Source organism: Chelonoidis abingdonii, chromosome 22 (genome assembly GCF_003597395.2).
Source record: "Chelonoidis abingdonii isolate Lonesome George chromosome 22, CheloAbing_2.0, whole genome shotgun sequence".
Classification (NCBI taxonomy): domain Eukaryota; kingdom Metazoa; phylum Chordata; order Testudines; family Testudinidae; genus Chelonoidis; species Chelonoidis abingdonii.
In genome coordinates, this window is record NC_133790.1 from 5,280,939 (window position 1) to 5,297,580 (window position 16,642).

Consider the following 16,642-nt stretch of genomic DNA (forward strand, 5'->3'; position numbering starts at 1 on the left):
GACAGATTTTTAAAGGTATTAGGGCAGGGGTGGCCAACTTGTAGCTCCGGAGCCACATGAGGCTCTTCAGAAGTTAACATACGGCTCCTTGTATAGGCATCAACTCTGGGGCTGCAGCCACAGGTGCCAACTTTCCAATGTGCCCGGGGGCAAGGAGTGCTTACTGCCCAACCCCTGCCTCTGCCACAGGCCCTGCCTCCACTCCATCCCTTCCCACCCCCTCCTCTGAGCCTGCTATGCCCTTGTTCCTTCCCACCCCCGCCCCCAAAACAGCTGATCGAGAGGTGTGTGAAGGGAGGGGAGATGCTGATTGGTGGGTGTGAAGCACTGGGAGCGATGGGGGACCTGATGGGGACCTGCTGACATTACTGTGGCTCTTTGGCAATGTACATTGGTAAATTCTGGCTCCTTCTCAGGCTCAGCTTGGCCACCCCTGTATTAAGGCATTGGTGTACTCAGCATGTCAACACCTAGCTGATTTAGGAACCTAAACCTCATTTCCCAGATGAATTAAGGCACTCAGGAACCAAAACCCCCTTGACAATAAATGGGATTTTGGTCACTAAGCACCTAAATCCCTCTTGAAAATAGATTTTGGCTCCTAAACCAGCCAGCCATTGCAATGCTGAGTGGAGCAACACTTCACTACCTTTTAAAATCTGGGCCTAATTTCCTGTATCATATAGTTTCTATCAAAGACAGGACAGGTGGGTAGTCTCAAGGGGAAAGACAACAATATTGTCATTAACTAGTTAACCAGCCATCCAAGTATTTGTATTTTTTTTTCGTTCATCAGCACTGTATCAGAACATGAGGGAGAACCCTCAGGGAAGCTCAGGATTTTCCTGTAACTTATCAGATGTTCACTTTATCACGGTAAAGCCTAAAGGGTTCAGTGAGAGGGCCCCAGTGTGCAAGATGACTGCACACACCTGTAGTAAAGAAATAGTCACTGCCCAACAAGGCTCAAAATCTTAGTTACTGACAAGCTGCAACTAGTGGATGATACAAATGAGTGGAGACTGGTGGGGCGGTCAAAGTAAAAGGAGCCTGTTTGTACTTAGAGTAGCTGGGTGTGTAACATATTGAGCAGCAGGATGGGGTGTTAAGGAGTTTGGTTCATGTCTATAAAACAGATTGAGACAATAAGTGTGGGAGGAAAGGTATTACTAGAAGCTGTCCAGGGAAGTCATGGGGTGAAGGTCAGAGGAGTAAGATAGGAGCCATTATTATAACTGTCTAAATCTCAGCCCAATACCTTGACCATAAGGACAATCATTCCTTTGCTGGCTATTTCGATTCTGAAGTACAGTTCTCAAACCGGACTGAATCACTCCAACCCCCGAAGTGGGAGGCATTTCTCACGCGATACACAAAGGTGGAGCCAAACCCAACGCACCCATGTTAGACACATTCATTCAGGATTATAATCTTAAAATGGAGATGCTTTATGTGGCTACAGTGCTCATTTGAATTCCGCTTGTGTTTAAACCCACAAAGGCTCTAACAGGGGAGATCTGCTTTCTTCCTGATATTTCAGTGGATTATTTTTATGCCTTTCCATTGCTTTGAGACTGAGCTTGTCTTACAACAAACTGGGCTGATATTTGCTCTGTGTCCAACTGGCATCTCCTCACACTGTCCGTATTGCAACACAGCGCCTGCTTCTTAAAGAGCACAGATTGGCTCATTTGTATTTCCACAGATCAGCGTCTGTAAGCACAATCTACCAAGGGGTTTAACTCAGTATCATTGTTCCATTCACTAGAATTAGTTTCTATTACTGTGAAACAGACTCAGTGTTGCAGGCTGCCTGGTTCTGGAGAGCCAATAATGGTGACAAAATGCCTAGTAAGAATTGTTCCCAGTTGCTTTTATGGCGTGATACTGCCTGGGCTGGCAGGCCTAAAATTAGACCGAGCTGCTGTATTTAGACTTGGGGGCACGTGTATCCTCTGCTCCACTCCAGGGCCCAGGCAGAGCACTGGATTTTAAATGTACCCTGCTCCAAGTGCTTCGGAGAGCCGAGGATTTCAATAGCTTTTGAAGTGCCACAGCAGCAGCTGGCAGAAAGGAGCCTGAGGTGCAGCACAGCCCCTACAGAAGCACCAGCACCTCCTCTGAATCAGTGCATGGAGCTGGCACACAAGGATCCCAGGGTGCATTAGAGCCCTGAAGACGTGAGCTCTACAGTCGACATCTCCGCAAGCAACAAGGAAGCAGCTCAGAGAAGAAAGCATCAGAAATAAATGAAAGCAGCAGCGTCCCTCCCCCTACGTAATTCAGCTGAAGTCCCCAGATACACAAAGGGAGGGGTGGGACAGCTGTTCTCTCTTCTCCTCCCCACTGAACTTTATATTCCCTTCGCCCTTTCAAAGGGTTCAGTAACACATTAAACATTCAGCTGGAGAGGAAGCTATTGCCCATCATGGCTTTAGGGATTTTCCCTGCACTATCTGAATGCAAACAGCAGCAGCCTTACACAGGTCCAGTCTACGAGGCAGGTGTCCACAAAGGGAGAGGAGCGAAACCAGACTCTCTTGTAGATGTCCAATGAGGTGCACACAAAAAAAATCACAGGCCTCTGGAAGTTACCTGGATGAGTTGCACTGAGGTAGAAATGAGTGCTTTGCTACAGGGCTATCCAATTTGCGGTGGGCAGTAAAAGCAGTGGGTTAAAAACACTGAAATACTATATATTACAAAAGAAGCTTGGCTATGCTCAAGCTCTTCCTGTAGGGTGCAAAGACCCTCTACATAACACAGAGCTACACCATGGAGGGAGGCTGACTGGAATTAGATGAGAAATGCTTCCCAGTCTAGAGTGGGGGTTACCTAACGAAAGAAACCTTGACTTTAATATAAGCGCTACAGAAAAAGAAATGGAGTAATGGTCCAAAACCATCTTATAAGAAAAATTATTTTTATTCCTAATTTTTAATTCTGCTGTTTACAGATACGCTTTTATTCTGATAATATAACCTTGCAGCAATAAAAATCACAGCGCAGCTCGCAAAGCAGCTGAACTAACACCCATAAATACCAGCAAGGAAAACAATGAACAACCACTAGTATTTCTATACATGAGCTATTCTTTTAATGTCACATTTTGACAATTGTAAATGATCTACAGAATGTATGTGGGCAAAAGGCAATAAGTGAGTCTTTTGAAACACTAAATGTATAATAAAACAGCGCATCATTATTAACATTTACATGATTCACATCAAATTGATGACACCCTAAATGTCCTCCTTTTAAAGGATAGAGATTTTCAATAAAATATTACATTTCATTTAATACTCTGGTACAATACTTCATACGTTGCAGGAAAAAATAAATGCACGGTCTAGTTCACCTAATAAAGGATCTTTTTCCATTAGCCTTTAGTACTGTAATAAAAAAATCACAATAGTGTCATAAATAACCGGGTCTGCACTTAATTACATGTTTTGCTATTTTAAAATGGAAAAAAATTAAAAATTAATTTGAAATAATGAAGTCATGAAAAATTGTCCTAGTACCAACTGTTTGATTTATCCCATCCCTATAATGAAAATGGAAAGAAGTTTTATACCTAGGATACAGCTAGTGAAGTTGTATTTTTGAACGGATATCCCTCAAGAGAAAAAAAGTTTGGTCAATAGAAGAACTAATCAGTCCTAATAAAGGTTACCTGAAATGAAAGTGTATGCTATAAAACATTCAGTAAATGAGCGTCTGCAGCAGATTCTTGCTGACATACAATACTGTGTCTTCGGAATTGGCTTCAATTTCCCTTGTGGTATAAAGTCTTCTACAATAGAACAATTCAAAACTGCATCTCTTTTCCATTCCATTGTTACAGCAATAGCTTGTAGAGTGATATTAAATTAATTTAAAAAAACCCCACTAAAAATACACGAAACCCAAGTATCCATTTTTCCCCTGTACCACAGAACATTTATATCTTTTGTTTGATTTGTAATAAAACAACCAATGTTTAAAATAATATTAAAAGAGAAAGACACACTAAGAGTTACCCCTCTGTCGGCTATGTTTGAAAGGCAGCTGATTTGTAACTTGCAAGATCCCCTCTTTGGTTTTCAGCAGGGCCAGACACTCCAATTAAAAGAAACAGCTCTCTCTAGCACACAATCTTTTGGAATCTTTTCTAATTTAAAAAAAAAAACTCAACAAAAAAAACAAAAACATCCATCATGTGCTCCCTAAGATTAACACACATTCTAGACAAATGAGATGACCCCAGTTCCAAGAACAAATAATTACAGAGCTGAGTTCCACAGATTTTAAATGCTATCTTATGATAGGCAGCTTTATGCTGAATACATCACCATGTTACTGGTTGCAGCCAATACAAGTCAATCTTTAGGACAGGTCACATTAGTGCAGTTCATAAGCTACTGCTTAGAGGATCTTCCTTTGAACTTTACAAAGCATTTCTAATCCTGAACATGCACTTCATTTCCTCCTGATTTAAAACCTGGCAGCATCCAAGGAAATATAGCACCGCATAAGCTACACAAAATTTTCAGTTTACAGATATTTAGACTGTTATTGAATTATTCAATTCAAAAACACAACTCGGCACTTAAATGATCCCTATTTAACCTTTGCAGAAAAGCCAAGATGATGAAAATGTACACGGAGGCTGGGGAAGGAAGGTGATAAAAAGCAAATATTCTATTTGTGACTGAATGAACACAAGTAGATGAAAACTGACCATCCTTTCATCAAGCCTTAAGAATTTTAAATCTACAAACGGTACAAATATTAACGACTGTGCTAGAGATAATGACATTAAGACACAAATATTATGGTGTATTGGTGACAGGCGTTCCAAGACCAGAAGACAAGAGGTATTATAACAAAGTACAAGAGGCAAAGTAACGAAGTTCAGCTTAAAGTTAAGATGCACCTTCATTCAATTCAGAAAACACACAAAAAGTGAAGCATTTGACTTTGCAAAGCATTCTCAGGGAAAGCTAATGCAATGCCCACATGAACATAGAGAACACAAATGCTGCACTAATTACATTCCAGGCTTTTGTGTAATTTCCCTAATATGACCAATAATGTAGCTTAATTAGTCGTGCACCCTTACTGCACATACAGAAATGCAACGCAGTGATTACCATTATCTGTATACTCTAAATAAAAATGATGATCATTCCTCAATACCACCTGGTGGCTTCCCCATAATTCTCAGAACTCCACCAGCAGTGAGAGGAAAGATGCTGCTAAGACACCACTGGTACCTACTCCTTGAGCCCAATCCTGCCATGAGCACACACTCAGCTACTATAGGCTCCAATGGAGATCCAGATTCAGACAACAGGACAGGACAAAGTTTCTTTAATGCAGGAAACTGAGAAGTGTTTACAGCCCTTCTTCTGCAGATGAAGAAACCCAGATAACTGTGGCACTACAACAGCATTTCTCACTGCTGGTGTCATTCTGGGAGGATTTTGTTTCAGTAATAACAACCAAAAGTGTTTTTAGAGATAGATGCAGTATTTTTTTTTTTTAAATTAAAACATGGACTGCAAATTGGATGTGGCTCTGAAAGGCACTTTAGGCAGAATGTTAATGAAACTCCTGCCTGATGAAATAGATCAGAACAAGCTGCTGTTGACTGGTACCTGCGCTGCCCTTTTCACTAAGACAATTTTAGGTGATAGCTAGTTTCCATATAGTCCTTTTCCCCAGGCTACCTTCATTAGTGTAAGGCCTTACTGAGAACCAGAAGGCCCAATAACTGTATTTTTTAAGATGAGGTTCACTTCAGCCTAAGATAACAGCCTGCACAGGGGGTTACTTGTTTCATTGTTTTAATACGATGTCAAGTGTCACTGTGGAGCTTCCTAAAATGTCTCAACTCCACAGGTCAGATCTCCGGCTTAATAAATGAACACTGAAAAATTAACATAGGCAGCGTCCCCACAGCTGCTAGACAGCTGCCTCTCTTTTTTTTTTGGACAGAGTGGCTGTAAATTGGTATCTTGGGTGCAGGTCATCTAGAGAACGTTCTAGTCTGATGCAAAGGCTACTTTTTGTAGTTACTCAAAAATAGCCCATCCAGCAACTCAGCTGAGAAGTAATCAAAGCCATCAGCTGTCACAAAAAACATCTTCATATCAAAGATTAACTGCTCACCCCGGCAAACTCAGACCAAGTTTGAAATGCACTAGGACTAATTTTATCATGTAGCTGACTATTAATGTGGGTGATCCACTGTCTTCAAACAATCAAGAATTGTTCCCATAAGTATTTTATATTTATATAATGGATTTACCCAAATCATTGCTTCCCCACTCAAAAAAAAATCCCCACTACTGCTCTGATAAGAAATAATGCTAATAACCAGATTTTGAAACAAAAACGCTATCTGCGCCAGCCTGACAGTTGGCTGGATTCACAATTAAAATTCTACAAAATATCTTTCTACATTGTAGAGAGGATTTTCTTTTTATCTGAAAAATGAGCAATTGTAAATCAGGTATTGGAGAGAAAGGATATCATGATCTTTAGATGGTCTTAAGTTTTGCTTATTATTGAAGGGTTAAACACCATAAATAGAAAGGTACCAAGCCTTCAAAGTTCATTCTTCATGTGAAGCTTGTTCCATCTCTTTCTTGACCTTTTTTAAAAAACAATTTTCACTTCTGGGAAAGGGAAAAAAATTAAAAGCTCGTTAGAAACATATCCTATAATAATTCATCATTCTGAACTTACATGGAAATACTTCATTTTGACACAACATAAAACAGCAGTGATTGATATTTTAGATCTAGAATATCAGATGGAATTTCACACAACTAGAAGCATCCATCAGTTTGAAGAGATATAGTCTGGTCTTCTCCACTTTACAATTGTGAACATGTTCTATCAAAGGGACAGACACAGGTTGGAAGTCCTTTTTTTAAGCAAAAAAGGAAGAAGATTTACCAATTTCTTAGAGCAGAAGCTGACAGAATCAAGATCTAATTTACTTTTCAACATTTACGCTGTTCACTTTGCATTTCAGATGGCCTGGACAATAAAAAAGCCTAAACTGTTAATTCTTGAAAGGGTCACCATAAGGTAGCTTTGGTCCAAAACATAAGAATGAATCAAAAGGATATAGAAACCTAACCTTAGAATAAAGTTCATTTAAAACGTAAATTCAAATTGCAATGTTTCCAATTGAGAACTGCAGCACTAGACTAGTTTCTGAGAACCAGAAAGAGTGAAACAAATATATTCAATTACATTTGACTGGGGAGCAGTCAAAAAATGATAGGTATTTCAATATAGTGCAAGACAAAATCCAAGTACTTATTTGAGTGATGGTAAGGGTTTAGTTTAGTGATATTAGATCCATAATAGGATGAAGACCCCTCACTTCCTACTCCAGAGCCTTGGCTCCAATCTGCCCATAGCTGGGAGTGACTGAAAGTCATTCGCATCCAATTATGACCTGAAGTCAGTTAGTGGTTTCAGTCCTGTTCCTTGTGGACACCTGTCCACATCATACAAACACAGCTGGCACTTTTCTGACAGTGTCAGTAAAGAGGTCAAGGATTAGGCAGCCTGCTGCCTTGCCTCTTTAGGTGGTCTCCAAGTCCCTAGCGTAGGCCAGGATCAAAGCATACTTGCAAAGCAGCATGGGCAAGCTTACATTGCAGTTGTTCCAGAGACAGAATGTTTTAGTCTTCAGGACTATCTAGGTAATATCTTCTGTAAGCCCCCAGTTCACATAAATTTAAAGGAAAGAATTCTAATTCCAACACACAGAACTCAGGCCATTCAGAGCAAAGACCAGAGATGAGAGCGAATATTCCATCTTTCTTAGGAAGTTTGAAGACAAACTCCCATTGTAAGTTAAAATTGGTTTTAGTAGTTAACTCCCTTGAGGGCTGAGTGGGTGGCAATACATAAGTTAGAGGATTTTAAGATGTGTACTGTTCCCTGGTTGTAGGGAATACTAATTATGGAGCTACTGAAATGTAGACTCCAAAACAGGATATCCTGCAAAAACCCATCAAACAGATCACCAGACCATGACTTATTTAACAAATGCCTAGTTTATGGACCACTTTCCAACTCTGATACAGGTTACAGTCTATTGGGTCAGGGCGGGTGCTGTGTCCTGTATATGCCATAATGGCTCTGATAGAGTCATTACAATCAATCAGTCATACAAAGGCCTACATAAAATCGCATGCTTGCAGATCCCTGGCCCAGTCACCTCTCTGAAGCAGAGATGTTCTATCACATAAGCATATTAAACCCATACGCTAAAATCTTGTACAAATTTTTAATTTAAGAAAGTTTTAAAGTTCAGTTATTCTCTGAAAGGGGTCTCCATGTACAAATGTCATCATGGACCCCCTATATTTATTTTATCACTGACTTCCAGAGCAAACTGGCCCAGTTTACAAGTCCAAAATTATTCAATGTAATACAAAAGTGGCTGGTGCTGCAGATCTCCCTGAGATCTGAAAGTTTATCTGATTCTTGCTTGCCTCTTACATCTGTGCCAAAAATAGAGATTCTAGTCAGAGGCAGAACAGCATCCACACCACCCTCCCCTACTGTATCAGCTCAGCAATGTTAACATGAGCATGAAATATATTTGGTCAATAGTTCAAAATGAGAGGGTTTTAAATCACTTACAGGACAATCCAGCAACGCTCACTAATACTCACAGACTCAAAGAGCGCCACCGTCTCAATTCTGGAATGTATTTAATCCAAGAATCTTTGCCATAGTGTGAGTTGGTTTAGCAGCTAAAGTTTCAATCAGATCCTGCAACCCTTGCCGATGTGCAATAACCAAAACCAATTTTAACTTACAATGGGAGTCTGCCTTCAAACTTTATAAGCAAGATCTCTAGTCTTTGCTCTGAATGGCCTGACTTCTGTGTGTTGGAATTGGAACTCTTTCCATTAAGATCTGGCTCTGCTGGGTCCAAAATATTACTCTCCTCAACTGGTAAATCAAGTTGCTGTGAAAATGATGTTGAATATTTTAGCTGCTAAACCAACTGACACTATGGCAAAGATTCTTGGCTTATATACATTTCGTGATCAAACTGTGATTATGTTAAAACATGCCATGGTGCAACAAAAAAAGCTTTAGGCTAGATCATACTACAATTTCTAACGTACGTACCTTCCTTTGCATGGAAGTTTCTGTACATCTCATCTGAAGCTTTTCTGCTGCTGCTGCATCAACCCCACGTTTTCATATACTCTAGCACTATCTTCTCTCATTCTAAAATGACAGATTTTTATAGGGGGAAAAAAGTCAGGTTTACTAGAAAATAAATACATATCACATAATTCAATTAAGTTAGCTAACAACTTGTTCAATTCGCTTCAAAACACAGAGCATCTGGATTCAGAATATTGGTGATTTCTGCATGACCCAGTCAATGGGGCAGATTCTGCAACAACTCCACCCCATGCAAGCATGGAAGTTGCCCACTTTAACATCATTACGGTTGTACAGAGTTAAGTCAGCACAAAACCTGGGACAGGATGAAGGCAAGATTACAATAGAGGAATCTTACTGCAATTCTAGTCATTGAGGAGGTTAACAAGAAAACCCAACATGGTAGGGAAAAAGAATGGCAAAGTATTAACAGATTTTCTTCCACCTTTCCGGACAACTTTCTGAGAATCAGCGGCCTTTTTTCTTCACCACTGCACCCCCAAGTATGGAGGTATTAACCTCGGTGTCCTGGCTAAATTCTAACCTACACTCTTTCAACCTACATTTCCCCTATGCTCAGATACCATAGTAATTGTCACCGTAGAAATACACAAGACAGACAGATCATTTCAATGGGGTATGGAATTCTTTACTTCCTGTACTAAACTATTGTTAGGCAATGCTAATGTATGCTTGCTAAATAGTTCCTCTATTCATTGGTGGCTGCAGGGACCCATGTATAATTTGTGCTCTAGGAATAGAGCAACCAGTATATTTTTCATATCTAAGTGCTTCACACCCAAGATAACCTTTTCATATATGTTTTAACGCGGGGATTCTCAACATTTTTCTTTCTGAGCCAACTCCCTCCCCTAACATGCTGTAAAACCTCCACAGCCCACCTGAGCCACAACAACTAGTTTTCTGTATATAAAAGCCAGGGCCGGCATTGTGGGGTAGCAAGCAGGGCAACTGACTCGGGCCCCATGCCACAGGAGCCCCCATGAAGCTAAGCTGCTCAGTCTTTGGCTTCAGCCCTGGGTGCCAGGGCTCTGGCCCCAGGCTTCAGCACTATGTGGTGGGACTTTGGCTTTCTGCCCTGGGCCCCAGCAAGTCTAACACTAGCTCTGCTTGGCAGTCCCTCTGAAACCTGCTCACGGTCCCCCAGAGGGTCCTGAACCCCTGATTGAGAACCACTGTTTATCACCAAAGCCCCATTTATGTCAAATGAAAAAAATCAGTGCAGGATTGTAAAATTCCATTTGTGGGGACACCAGAAAAAATTAATAAAGGACCTTCGAGTGAGAGTGAGTAGAGAGGGAGAGCAAGAGTTTGCTCATGAAACTCCTCTTTGTTACATGATTAGAAATAAACTTTTACGAGGAAAACAGTCTACAACTAGACACTCTATTGCTGGATCTGCTTGAATTCACAGGCATTTCGGAACTCACTTGTTACTTTGAGAAACTGCTACTTACTCTGGACAGGTTGGGGTCGGAGTACATGGTGGAAGTGGGCTCTGATCCCCACTTGTCTGGTCCGATAAAGAATATTTAATGTTTGTGTATTCATGCCCTTTCCTCTTACTCTTCTGAAAAAAGGGAACACAAAAATTAAACAGGCTTAGAATTGTCAAAACCAGAAACCTACATTTTTAGAAGGTAATAGATATAAAGTTCAAGAAATTAAATATAAATTACCCAAACGTACTATTTTTTCTTTTTTTTTTCTTTTTTTTCCCCCAGAAAAGAGGTTTTTTATTTTATATAAAAAAGTTAAAGCATGAAAGGTTTCACTTCTGTAACTACAACATGCAATCTGGATATTCCTAGAAGTAGAGGTTCTCTTTAACTACTGGAAGCTTTTGGTAAAAATCTTCATAGAATACTCGGTCCCTGCATGCCCGCCCCCAGTCTCAAACCAGATGTGCCAACTTCGTGAGTTCATACACGTGAACGTGAATGTATTTTCTTTATCCAAACCTGGTAAAAAGATCCACCCGTCACTGTACAGTACACAGTGTCAGCCAGTGAGTCTCTAGGGCAAATGGGCATCATTATCCAGTTTAGGATAGACATTAACAATAGCTAAATATACACCAAAATCAAGGTTTAAACAGTCAAATATGAGTGTAAGCCCCGCTCCAAACTTTTTCCAAGGTATATTCTTGAAGTGCTCAGATCAGCAGCACCTAATGATCCAGTCAATCCTATGATTGAGATTTTCAAAGCACCTTAGGAGACTAGGGGCAGGTCTACACTGAAAAATTACATCCTCATAGCTATGTCCCTCAGGAGCGTGAAAAAAATCATACCTGAGAGACATAGCTATGCCAACGTAATCCCCAGTGTAGACAGCAATAGGTCAATGGATTAACCACAGTGACGGGAGAATCCTTCCCATTGCTGTCGTGAGTGTCTACGCGGAACCACTGCAGCATTTTAAATAAAGACAGAGTCTTGGATTCCTAACTCCCATCAAGGCAACTTTGAAAATCTCAGCCTATATTGCTATACGCAGCTGGCACTAGAAATGGGATGTTCCTACCACCTGCTCCTGACAAATCACTTTGCAGGGACCCTACTCAAAAACAATTATTTTGTTGCTGTAACCTTTCAAAAATCAGATTTAAGGGGAATAAAGGTTCAGACCCTGCCCAAATTTAGAATCTGTGATGTACACACTTCTCACCTGGACACAGCTAGTAAAGGACAATTTTCTGCTGCAGCCTAAAATTGGATTTTGAATTCTAACTATGCGATAAATGCCAATTCAACCAACAGGCGTATCTTAAGCGTAAAAGCAGCAGAGAAGGAGAATCAAAGTCAGCTCTGTTCTTTGAGCTGACTAAACTAGGGAAAACAAACCATGAAGATGTAAATCTAAGGCTTTTCTTCCTCTGACTTCGCTAATTCATTATAATTATTCCTACTATTCAGTTTAATTATTGCTACCACATTTCCATTATTCCTAATGAGAAATAATTATTCAAGTTACTTCAGTGTTATAAAAAAAAAGTTATTGCTTCCAAAAAGAAAATTAACCAAACAAGTTTACTTTGTAGTTTTCATACATACGGAAGAGACAGGCAGTATTTAACACAATACTAGATTACATGAAGACTCCAGAGGTTCTCAATGCCAAGAGGAAACGGGGAATATTTCTAGAGTAGAGCTGGGCAAACGACTCAACACATTTTCTAAATTAGGGCAAGAACATGATACTGAATTTGCTTCACCCATCAGCTTTTCTTTCCACAATTATTTTTTGGGAGGGGGAGTTGTTCCACTGGTAGAAAGGATGACAGAAACAGTAAATTTCACCCCTCAAATAAACTGCAAACTGGGGACGGAAGATACTCAGCTGCTTCCTTCATTCTAATGATGCTCTCAACCCATTACCATCCATTTTTGTTCCTCTCTCTCACTGCCCATGTGGCACCACATCAGGTCATCACAAGGATCACATTAGCTTCCTACAAGAGCTTCAAAGGGCTTTTTAGTCCAAAATTAGAAGCACTAGTACTGTACTAGAGTAAAGAAAAGTTCAGAATCCAGTTTAAGTCTCGTTATCATTTTAGCCTAGTAGAATACGTTTTACATGGCTACAGATTTAATCTGACCATCACAGGAGAGAGAGATTCCTCTGTTCTAGTATTAGACGCTATTGTAACAGTATTAGTTCCATTTATATTGGAAAAACAACACTGGAACTAAAAACAAACATCAAGAGACAGTAGAGGCAATTTTGTGATGGGCTGCAAGTGAACCGAACAATATTTGAGGGTAAGAGCTTTGCAGAGAACTCCATGCATTTTCAAACTTCACTGAGCTTTAAGGCAGGGTCTGACATAGCAGAGTCATAAAAGAAAAATGTCTGAAGCACCTGAGGACTCCTGTTCTGCAGGTGCTGGTGATTAGGTGGGTAACAGATGGTGAGAATGGTCTTGGAAGAGAGAGAGAGAGAGAAAGATCAGTAGCTTTAGCTATATAATTGTTGCAGCAGTATGGAAAACTGCAGAGGAGAACAGCCCCTGCTGTTCCAGACAAGGCTAAGAATCCAGGATGGCAGTCATTTAGGGTAAGGAACGAAAGAATGAAAGCGCCAATGAAGAAAAGGACAGAAAAAGAACCACCCTTTCTCCATCACAACACAATATAAACAATCTACAAAGGCATTTTGGGGCTGCTGGAGCTTTCCAGAGCAAGGAATACCTCCATGATTCCACTTTAACTAATCCTGAGCTCACCAACGCTCATTCCAATGCAGTCACTCTGCCTTGTTACGAGGGTCTCTGCTCCAAATGCTCTCTCTTCCTTGGCTATTATGCTGCAATAACATTGGCTCCATTGTTTTAAAGGATTTATTTCCAAACACTTAGACTAAGTCCAACATAATCGCCTTTTAATCATTAAACACTTAAAATATTCGACTTCCAAAACAGGTGTTGTATTTGATCAGCAATCACGGCAATTACTACACTCCAAAACAGAGATTTAATGGAGAGACTTGAAATAACTCTTGACATCCATGTTATGCACAATGAAGCATAAGGGAGTCATCCTTATTAAGACTGAGAGACTTACTTTTCATTCCTCCCACATCCTAACCTGATCAGTGAAGTTAATGGGAGTTCTGAGTGCACTAGGAATGCAGGACTGGGCCTCAGACATTGTTGCACCTTTCATGAAAATACTGTAGGTAGGAATGGTGATGGAGGAATCTTCTCCCCTTCCTAGATGGCTGAAAAACTACCAATAAACGTTCTTACTACATTAGAATTATCTAAATCCTTCAGTTTCAATAAGTCTTTTAAGATAGTGACCTGAAATAGATAGTAAAGCTCTTTGAACGAATAGTATAATAGAACAAGCCTTTTCATGATGTACACAGACAACATACAGCAGATATGCCTCAAAAAGTCAGACAGCAACAGGGCAATTCTGCCCATTCCCATCATCGCAGCAAGCTCCTAATCAGCATCACTGCACAAAGATCATGGTAGGTTTGGGACCAACATACCTGCTCCTCTTCAATTCTACGCTGTAGCGTTTCAATGTAGTGCTGTACTGCCATATAAATAAATCTGTACTGTGCTTCTGTTTGAACCATCCCTGACCGCTGCGATCTCACCATCTGAATGGTCTTTGGAACATCAATATCACAATCCACGCCTAGAAGAGACCACTAGTGTTAGTGCAGCAGTGTAACGTATGCTCTTTTTTTTTTTTTGAGGCTGTCAACTCTTTCGGACAGAGACTCTGTTTTCCCTTGTGAATATGAAACACATAGCACATATGGGTGCTACTGTAATTATGATTTGGTGTGGAAACCTGAGTTGAGACTCTTGCTTAGCCATTTGTACATAAAACTTGCAGTACTGTAAAGATGAGATGCCAAGTTGTTCTGGAGGACAAAAGAACCATCACTTTGCATTACCCTATTAGACTTCAAATGATGTCACATCCAGTCTTCAGCTGAAAATGTTCATCACAATACAGGGGCACTAAGGTAGAGGTGAAAAACTTGGAACTTAAAAAAAAGAAAAAAGTTCACCTGACCATAGCTGAGAAACGAGACACGTGATGAGCAGTCTTCTGATCAGGAAAGACCTTATATCAGTCTAGTGTTAACTTTATGTTGAGTTATATAAAAGACAGTAACACGGCATTGTCTGTCCACTATAACTTTACAGGACCTCACAAATAGGAAACCAAGATCATTAAAATGCTTTGGACAGCAAAGATGGCAAACGGTAGGTACAAATGGATAGTCACAGAATAAAGGTGTTGGCAAAAAGCAGGTATGCTAGCAAAAAGTATGTAATTTACAAAATCAATGTAGGTGAGATGCAAAATCCTCATTCCGGGCTTTGACCCTATGATTTCCTTTGAAGTCAACGGGAGCACATCTTAAAGGATGTGATTTCTGCCAGGCACAAAACACACGCTTTGCAACTTCTTCCTGATCTTCACCATAGAACACATAATGGCACTTTTACAGCACTTGTGAAGAAACTAAACTGGGGACCTACCTTTTTCTCGGATTATGTCAATAAGAATATCAATCACAATAAAAGTTCCTGTTCGTCCAATCCCAGCACTGTCAAAAAAATAAAAAATAAGGAAGTGATTATGGTCTCCTTTCCGAATAGGCAATAAAGTAAGAGTAATAAGTGTCCAATATAAAGAGGTACTGGACTTCCAGACAGTATTATCAAGAAGCAGCTTATTGCAGAAACTAGGAGATAAGTTGCATTATTGTACCTGCAATGCACCACAACAGGTCCTGAATCAGCAATGCTTTCCTGCTTGTGGTGGACCTCCTCTAAAAAGTCCAGGACGCCACCAGGATCACTGGGTACTCCATGATCGGGCCAGGTTCTGAAGTGATATTGCCAGACTGTTCTCTCAGTGTTCCCCTGAAAGAGAGCCACCAAAAAATTAAACGCAACCAAACGCGTCCATTTACTCAGGATGAATCAGACTTGGTTTAAAAAAGGAACACACAATGGCCTTCTTAACACCATCAAAAACTAAAAAGGCCATGCATTCCTCTGGATTACAGTAACCTTCTCTCTAAACCGCCCCCCTCCCCCAACACTCACACTGCTCCCTTCCACTCCAAATGAACACTGCCTCCAAGACAGTTCTTCCTGGCCTGACAATCTGACCAAGCCATCTGCTTCCTTGAATCCCTTCCTAGCTCCCTGCTTCTCTATTGCATCAATCTCTAGCTTCTTGTCCTCACCTTCAGGATAGTGCATGACTCTGTCCCTGACCTAGACCCTAACCTGACTTCAGTGGGATGATCTGTGTGCTTTCCTAGTGGTGAATCAAGGTCTTAGTCTCTTACCACACTGTGCTCTCCTCCCACCAGCACTCACCGATCATGGTCTCACTCTGTGAGTGAGATCAGCCTAAGCAACCAGCTTGTTTGCTTTATCCCTCAGCAGTTTTTGCACCTTTTTCCACACACTTGTCTCCACACAGAATGTTCTGCCTGAACTGGTTTGCCAACCTAATACCCTCCCATCATTCAAACCCCTCCTTCGAGAGTCACTTCTAACACCTTCAAGTAGAGTCAGTTTCCTTTTCATTCCTACACAAGTCAAGCATGCCATGCACATGCCTTTGCTGAATAATCACGTACAGTAACCAAGGCTCTCCCCTCCCTCACTGCCACCCCATTGGTATGCTGCTCCTTCTGTCACAGACTAAGCTCTTTAGGGCAGCGACCCTGTGCTATATACACTCACACTTAGCATTCTTTTGCGTACTGCAGAATAAATAAGAAAAACAAAACAGTAAAACAATTAAACCTGGCAATATGGCAGTAGTGAATTGCTCTGGTACTGCCAAACAGGGAGGCTCTCACATCAGGAGCAGACTAACAACAGTCATGACATAGGTACCTTAAGATACAACCGCATCTGCTCTAACCC

General features: G+C 40.7%; 1 protein-coding gene across 2 annotated transcripts in view; it reads right to left on the reverse strand.

Annotated features, from left to right (window-relative positions):
• Nucleotides 1-3,074: 3,074 nt before the first annotated feature.
• The window catches only part of PTPN11 (protein tyrosine phosphatase non-receptor type 11), a 46,032-nt gene continuing 32,464 nt past the window's right edge, over nucleotides 3,075-16,642 (reverse strand). For both annotated transcript variants that reach the window (XM_032800693.2, XM_032800692.2), the window contains 6 exons: nucleotides 15,465-15,619; nucleotides 15,233-15,300; nucleotides 14,221-14,372; nucleotides 10,677-10,789; nucleotides 9,157-9,258; nucleotides 3,075-6,665 (listed from right to left, as the gene is read on the reverse strand). In XM_032800693.2, coding sequence (XP_032656584.1) covers nucleotides 9,186-9,258; nucleotides 10,677-10,789; nucleotides 14,221-14,372; nucleotides 15,233-15,300; nucleotides 15,465-15,619 — 561 coding nt within the window. In that variant the 3' untranslated portion in view covers nucleotides 3,075-6,665; nucleotides 9,157-9,185. The remainder of the gene's footprint in view (nucleotides 6,666-9,156; nucleotides 9,259-10,676; nucleotides 10,790-14,220; nucleotides 14,373-15,232; nucleotides 15,301-15,464; nucleotides 15,620-16,642) is intronic.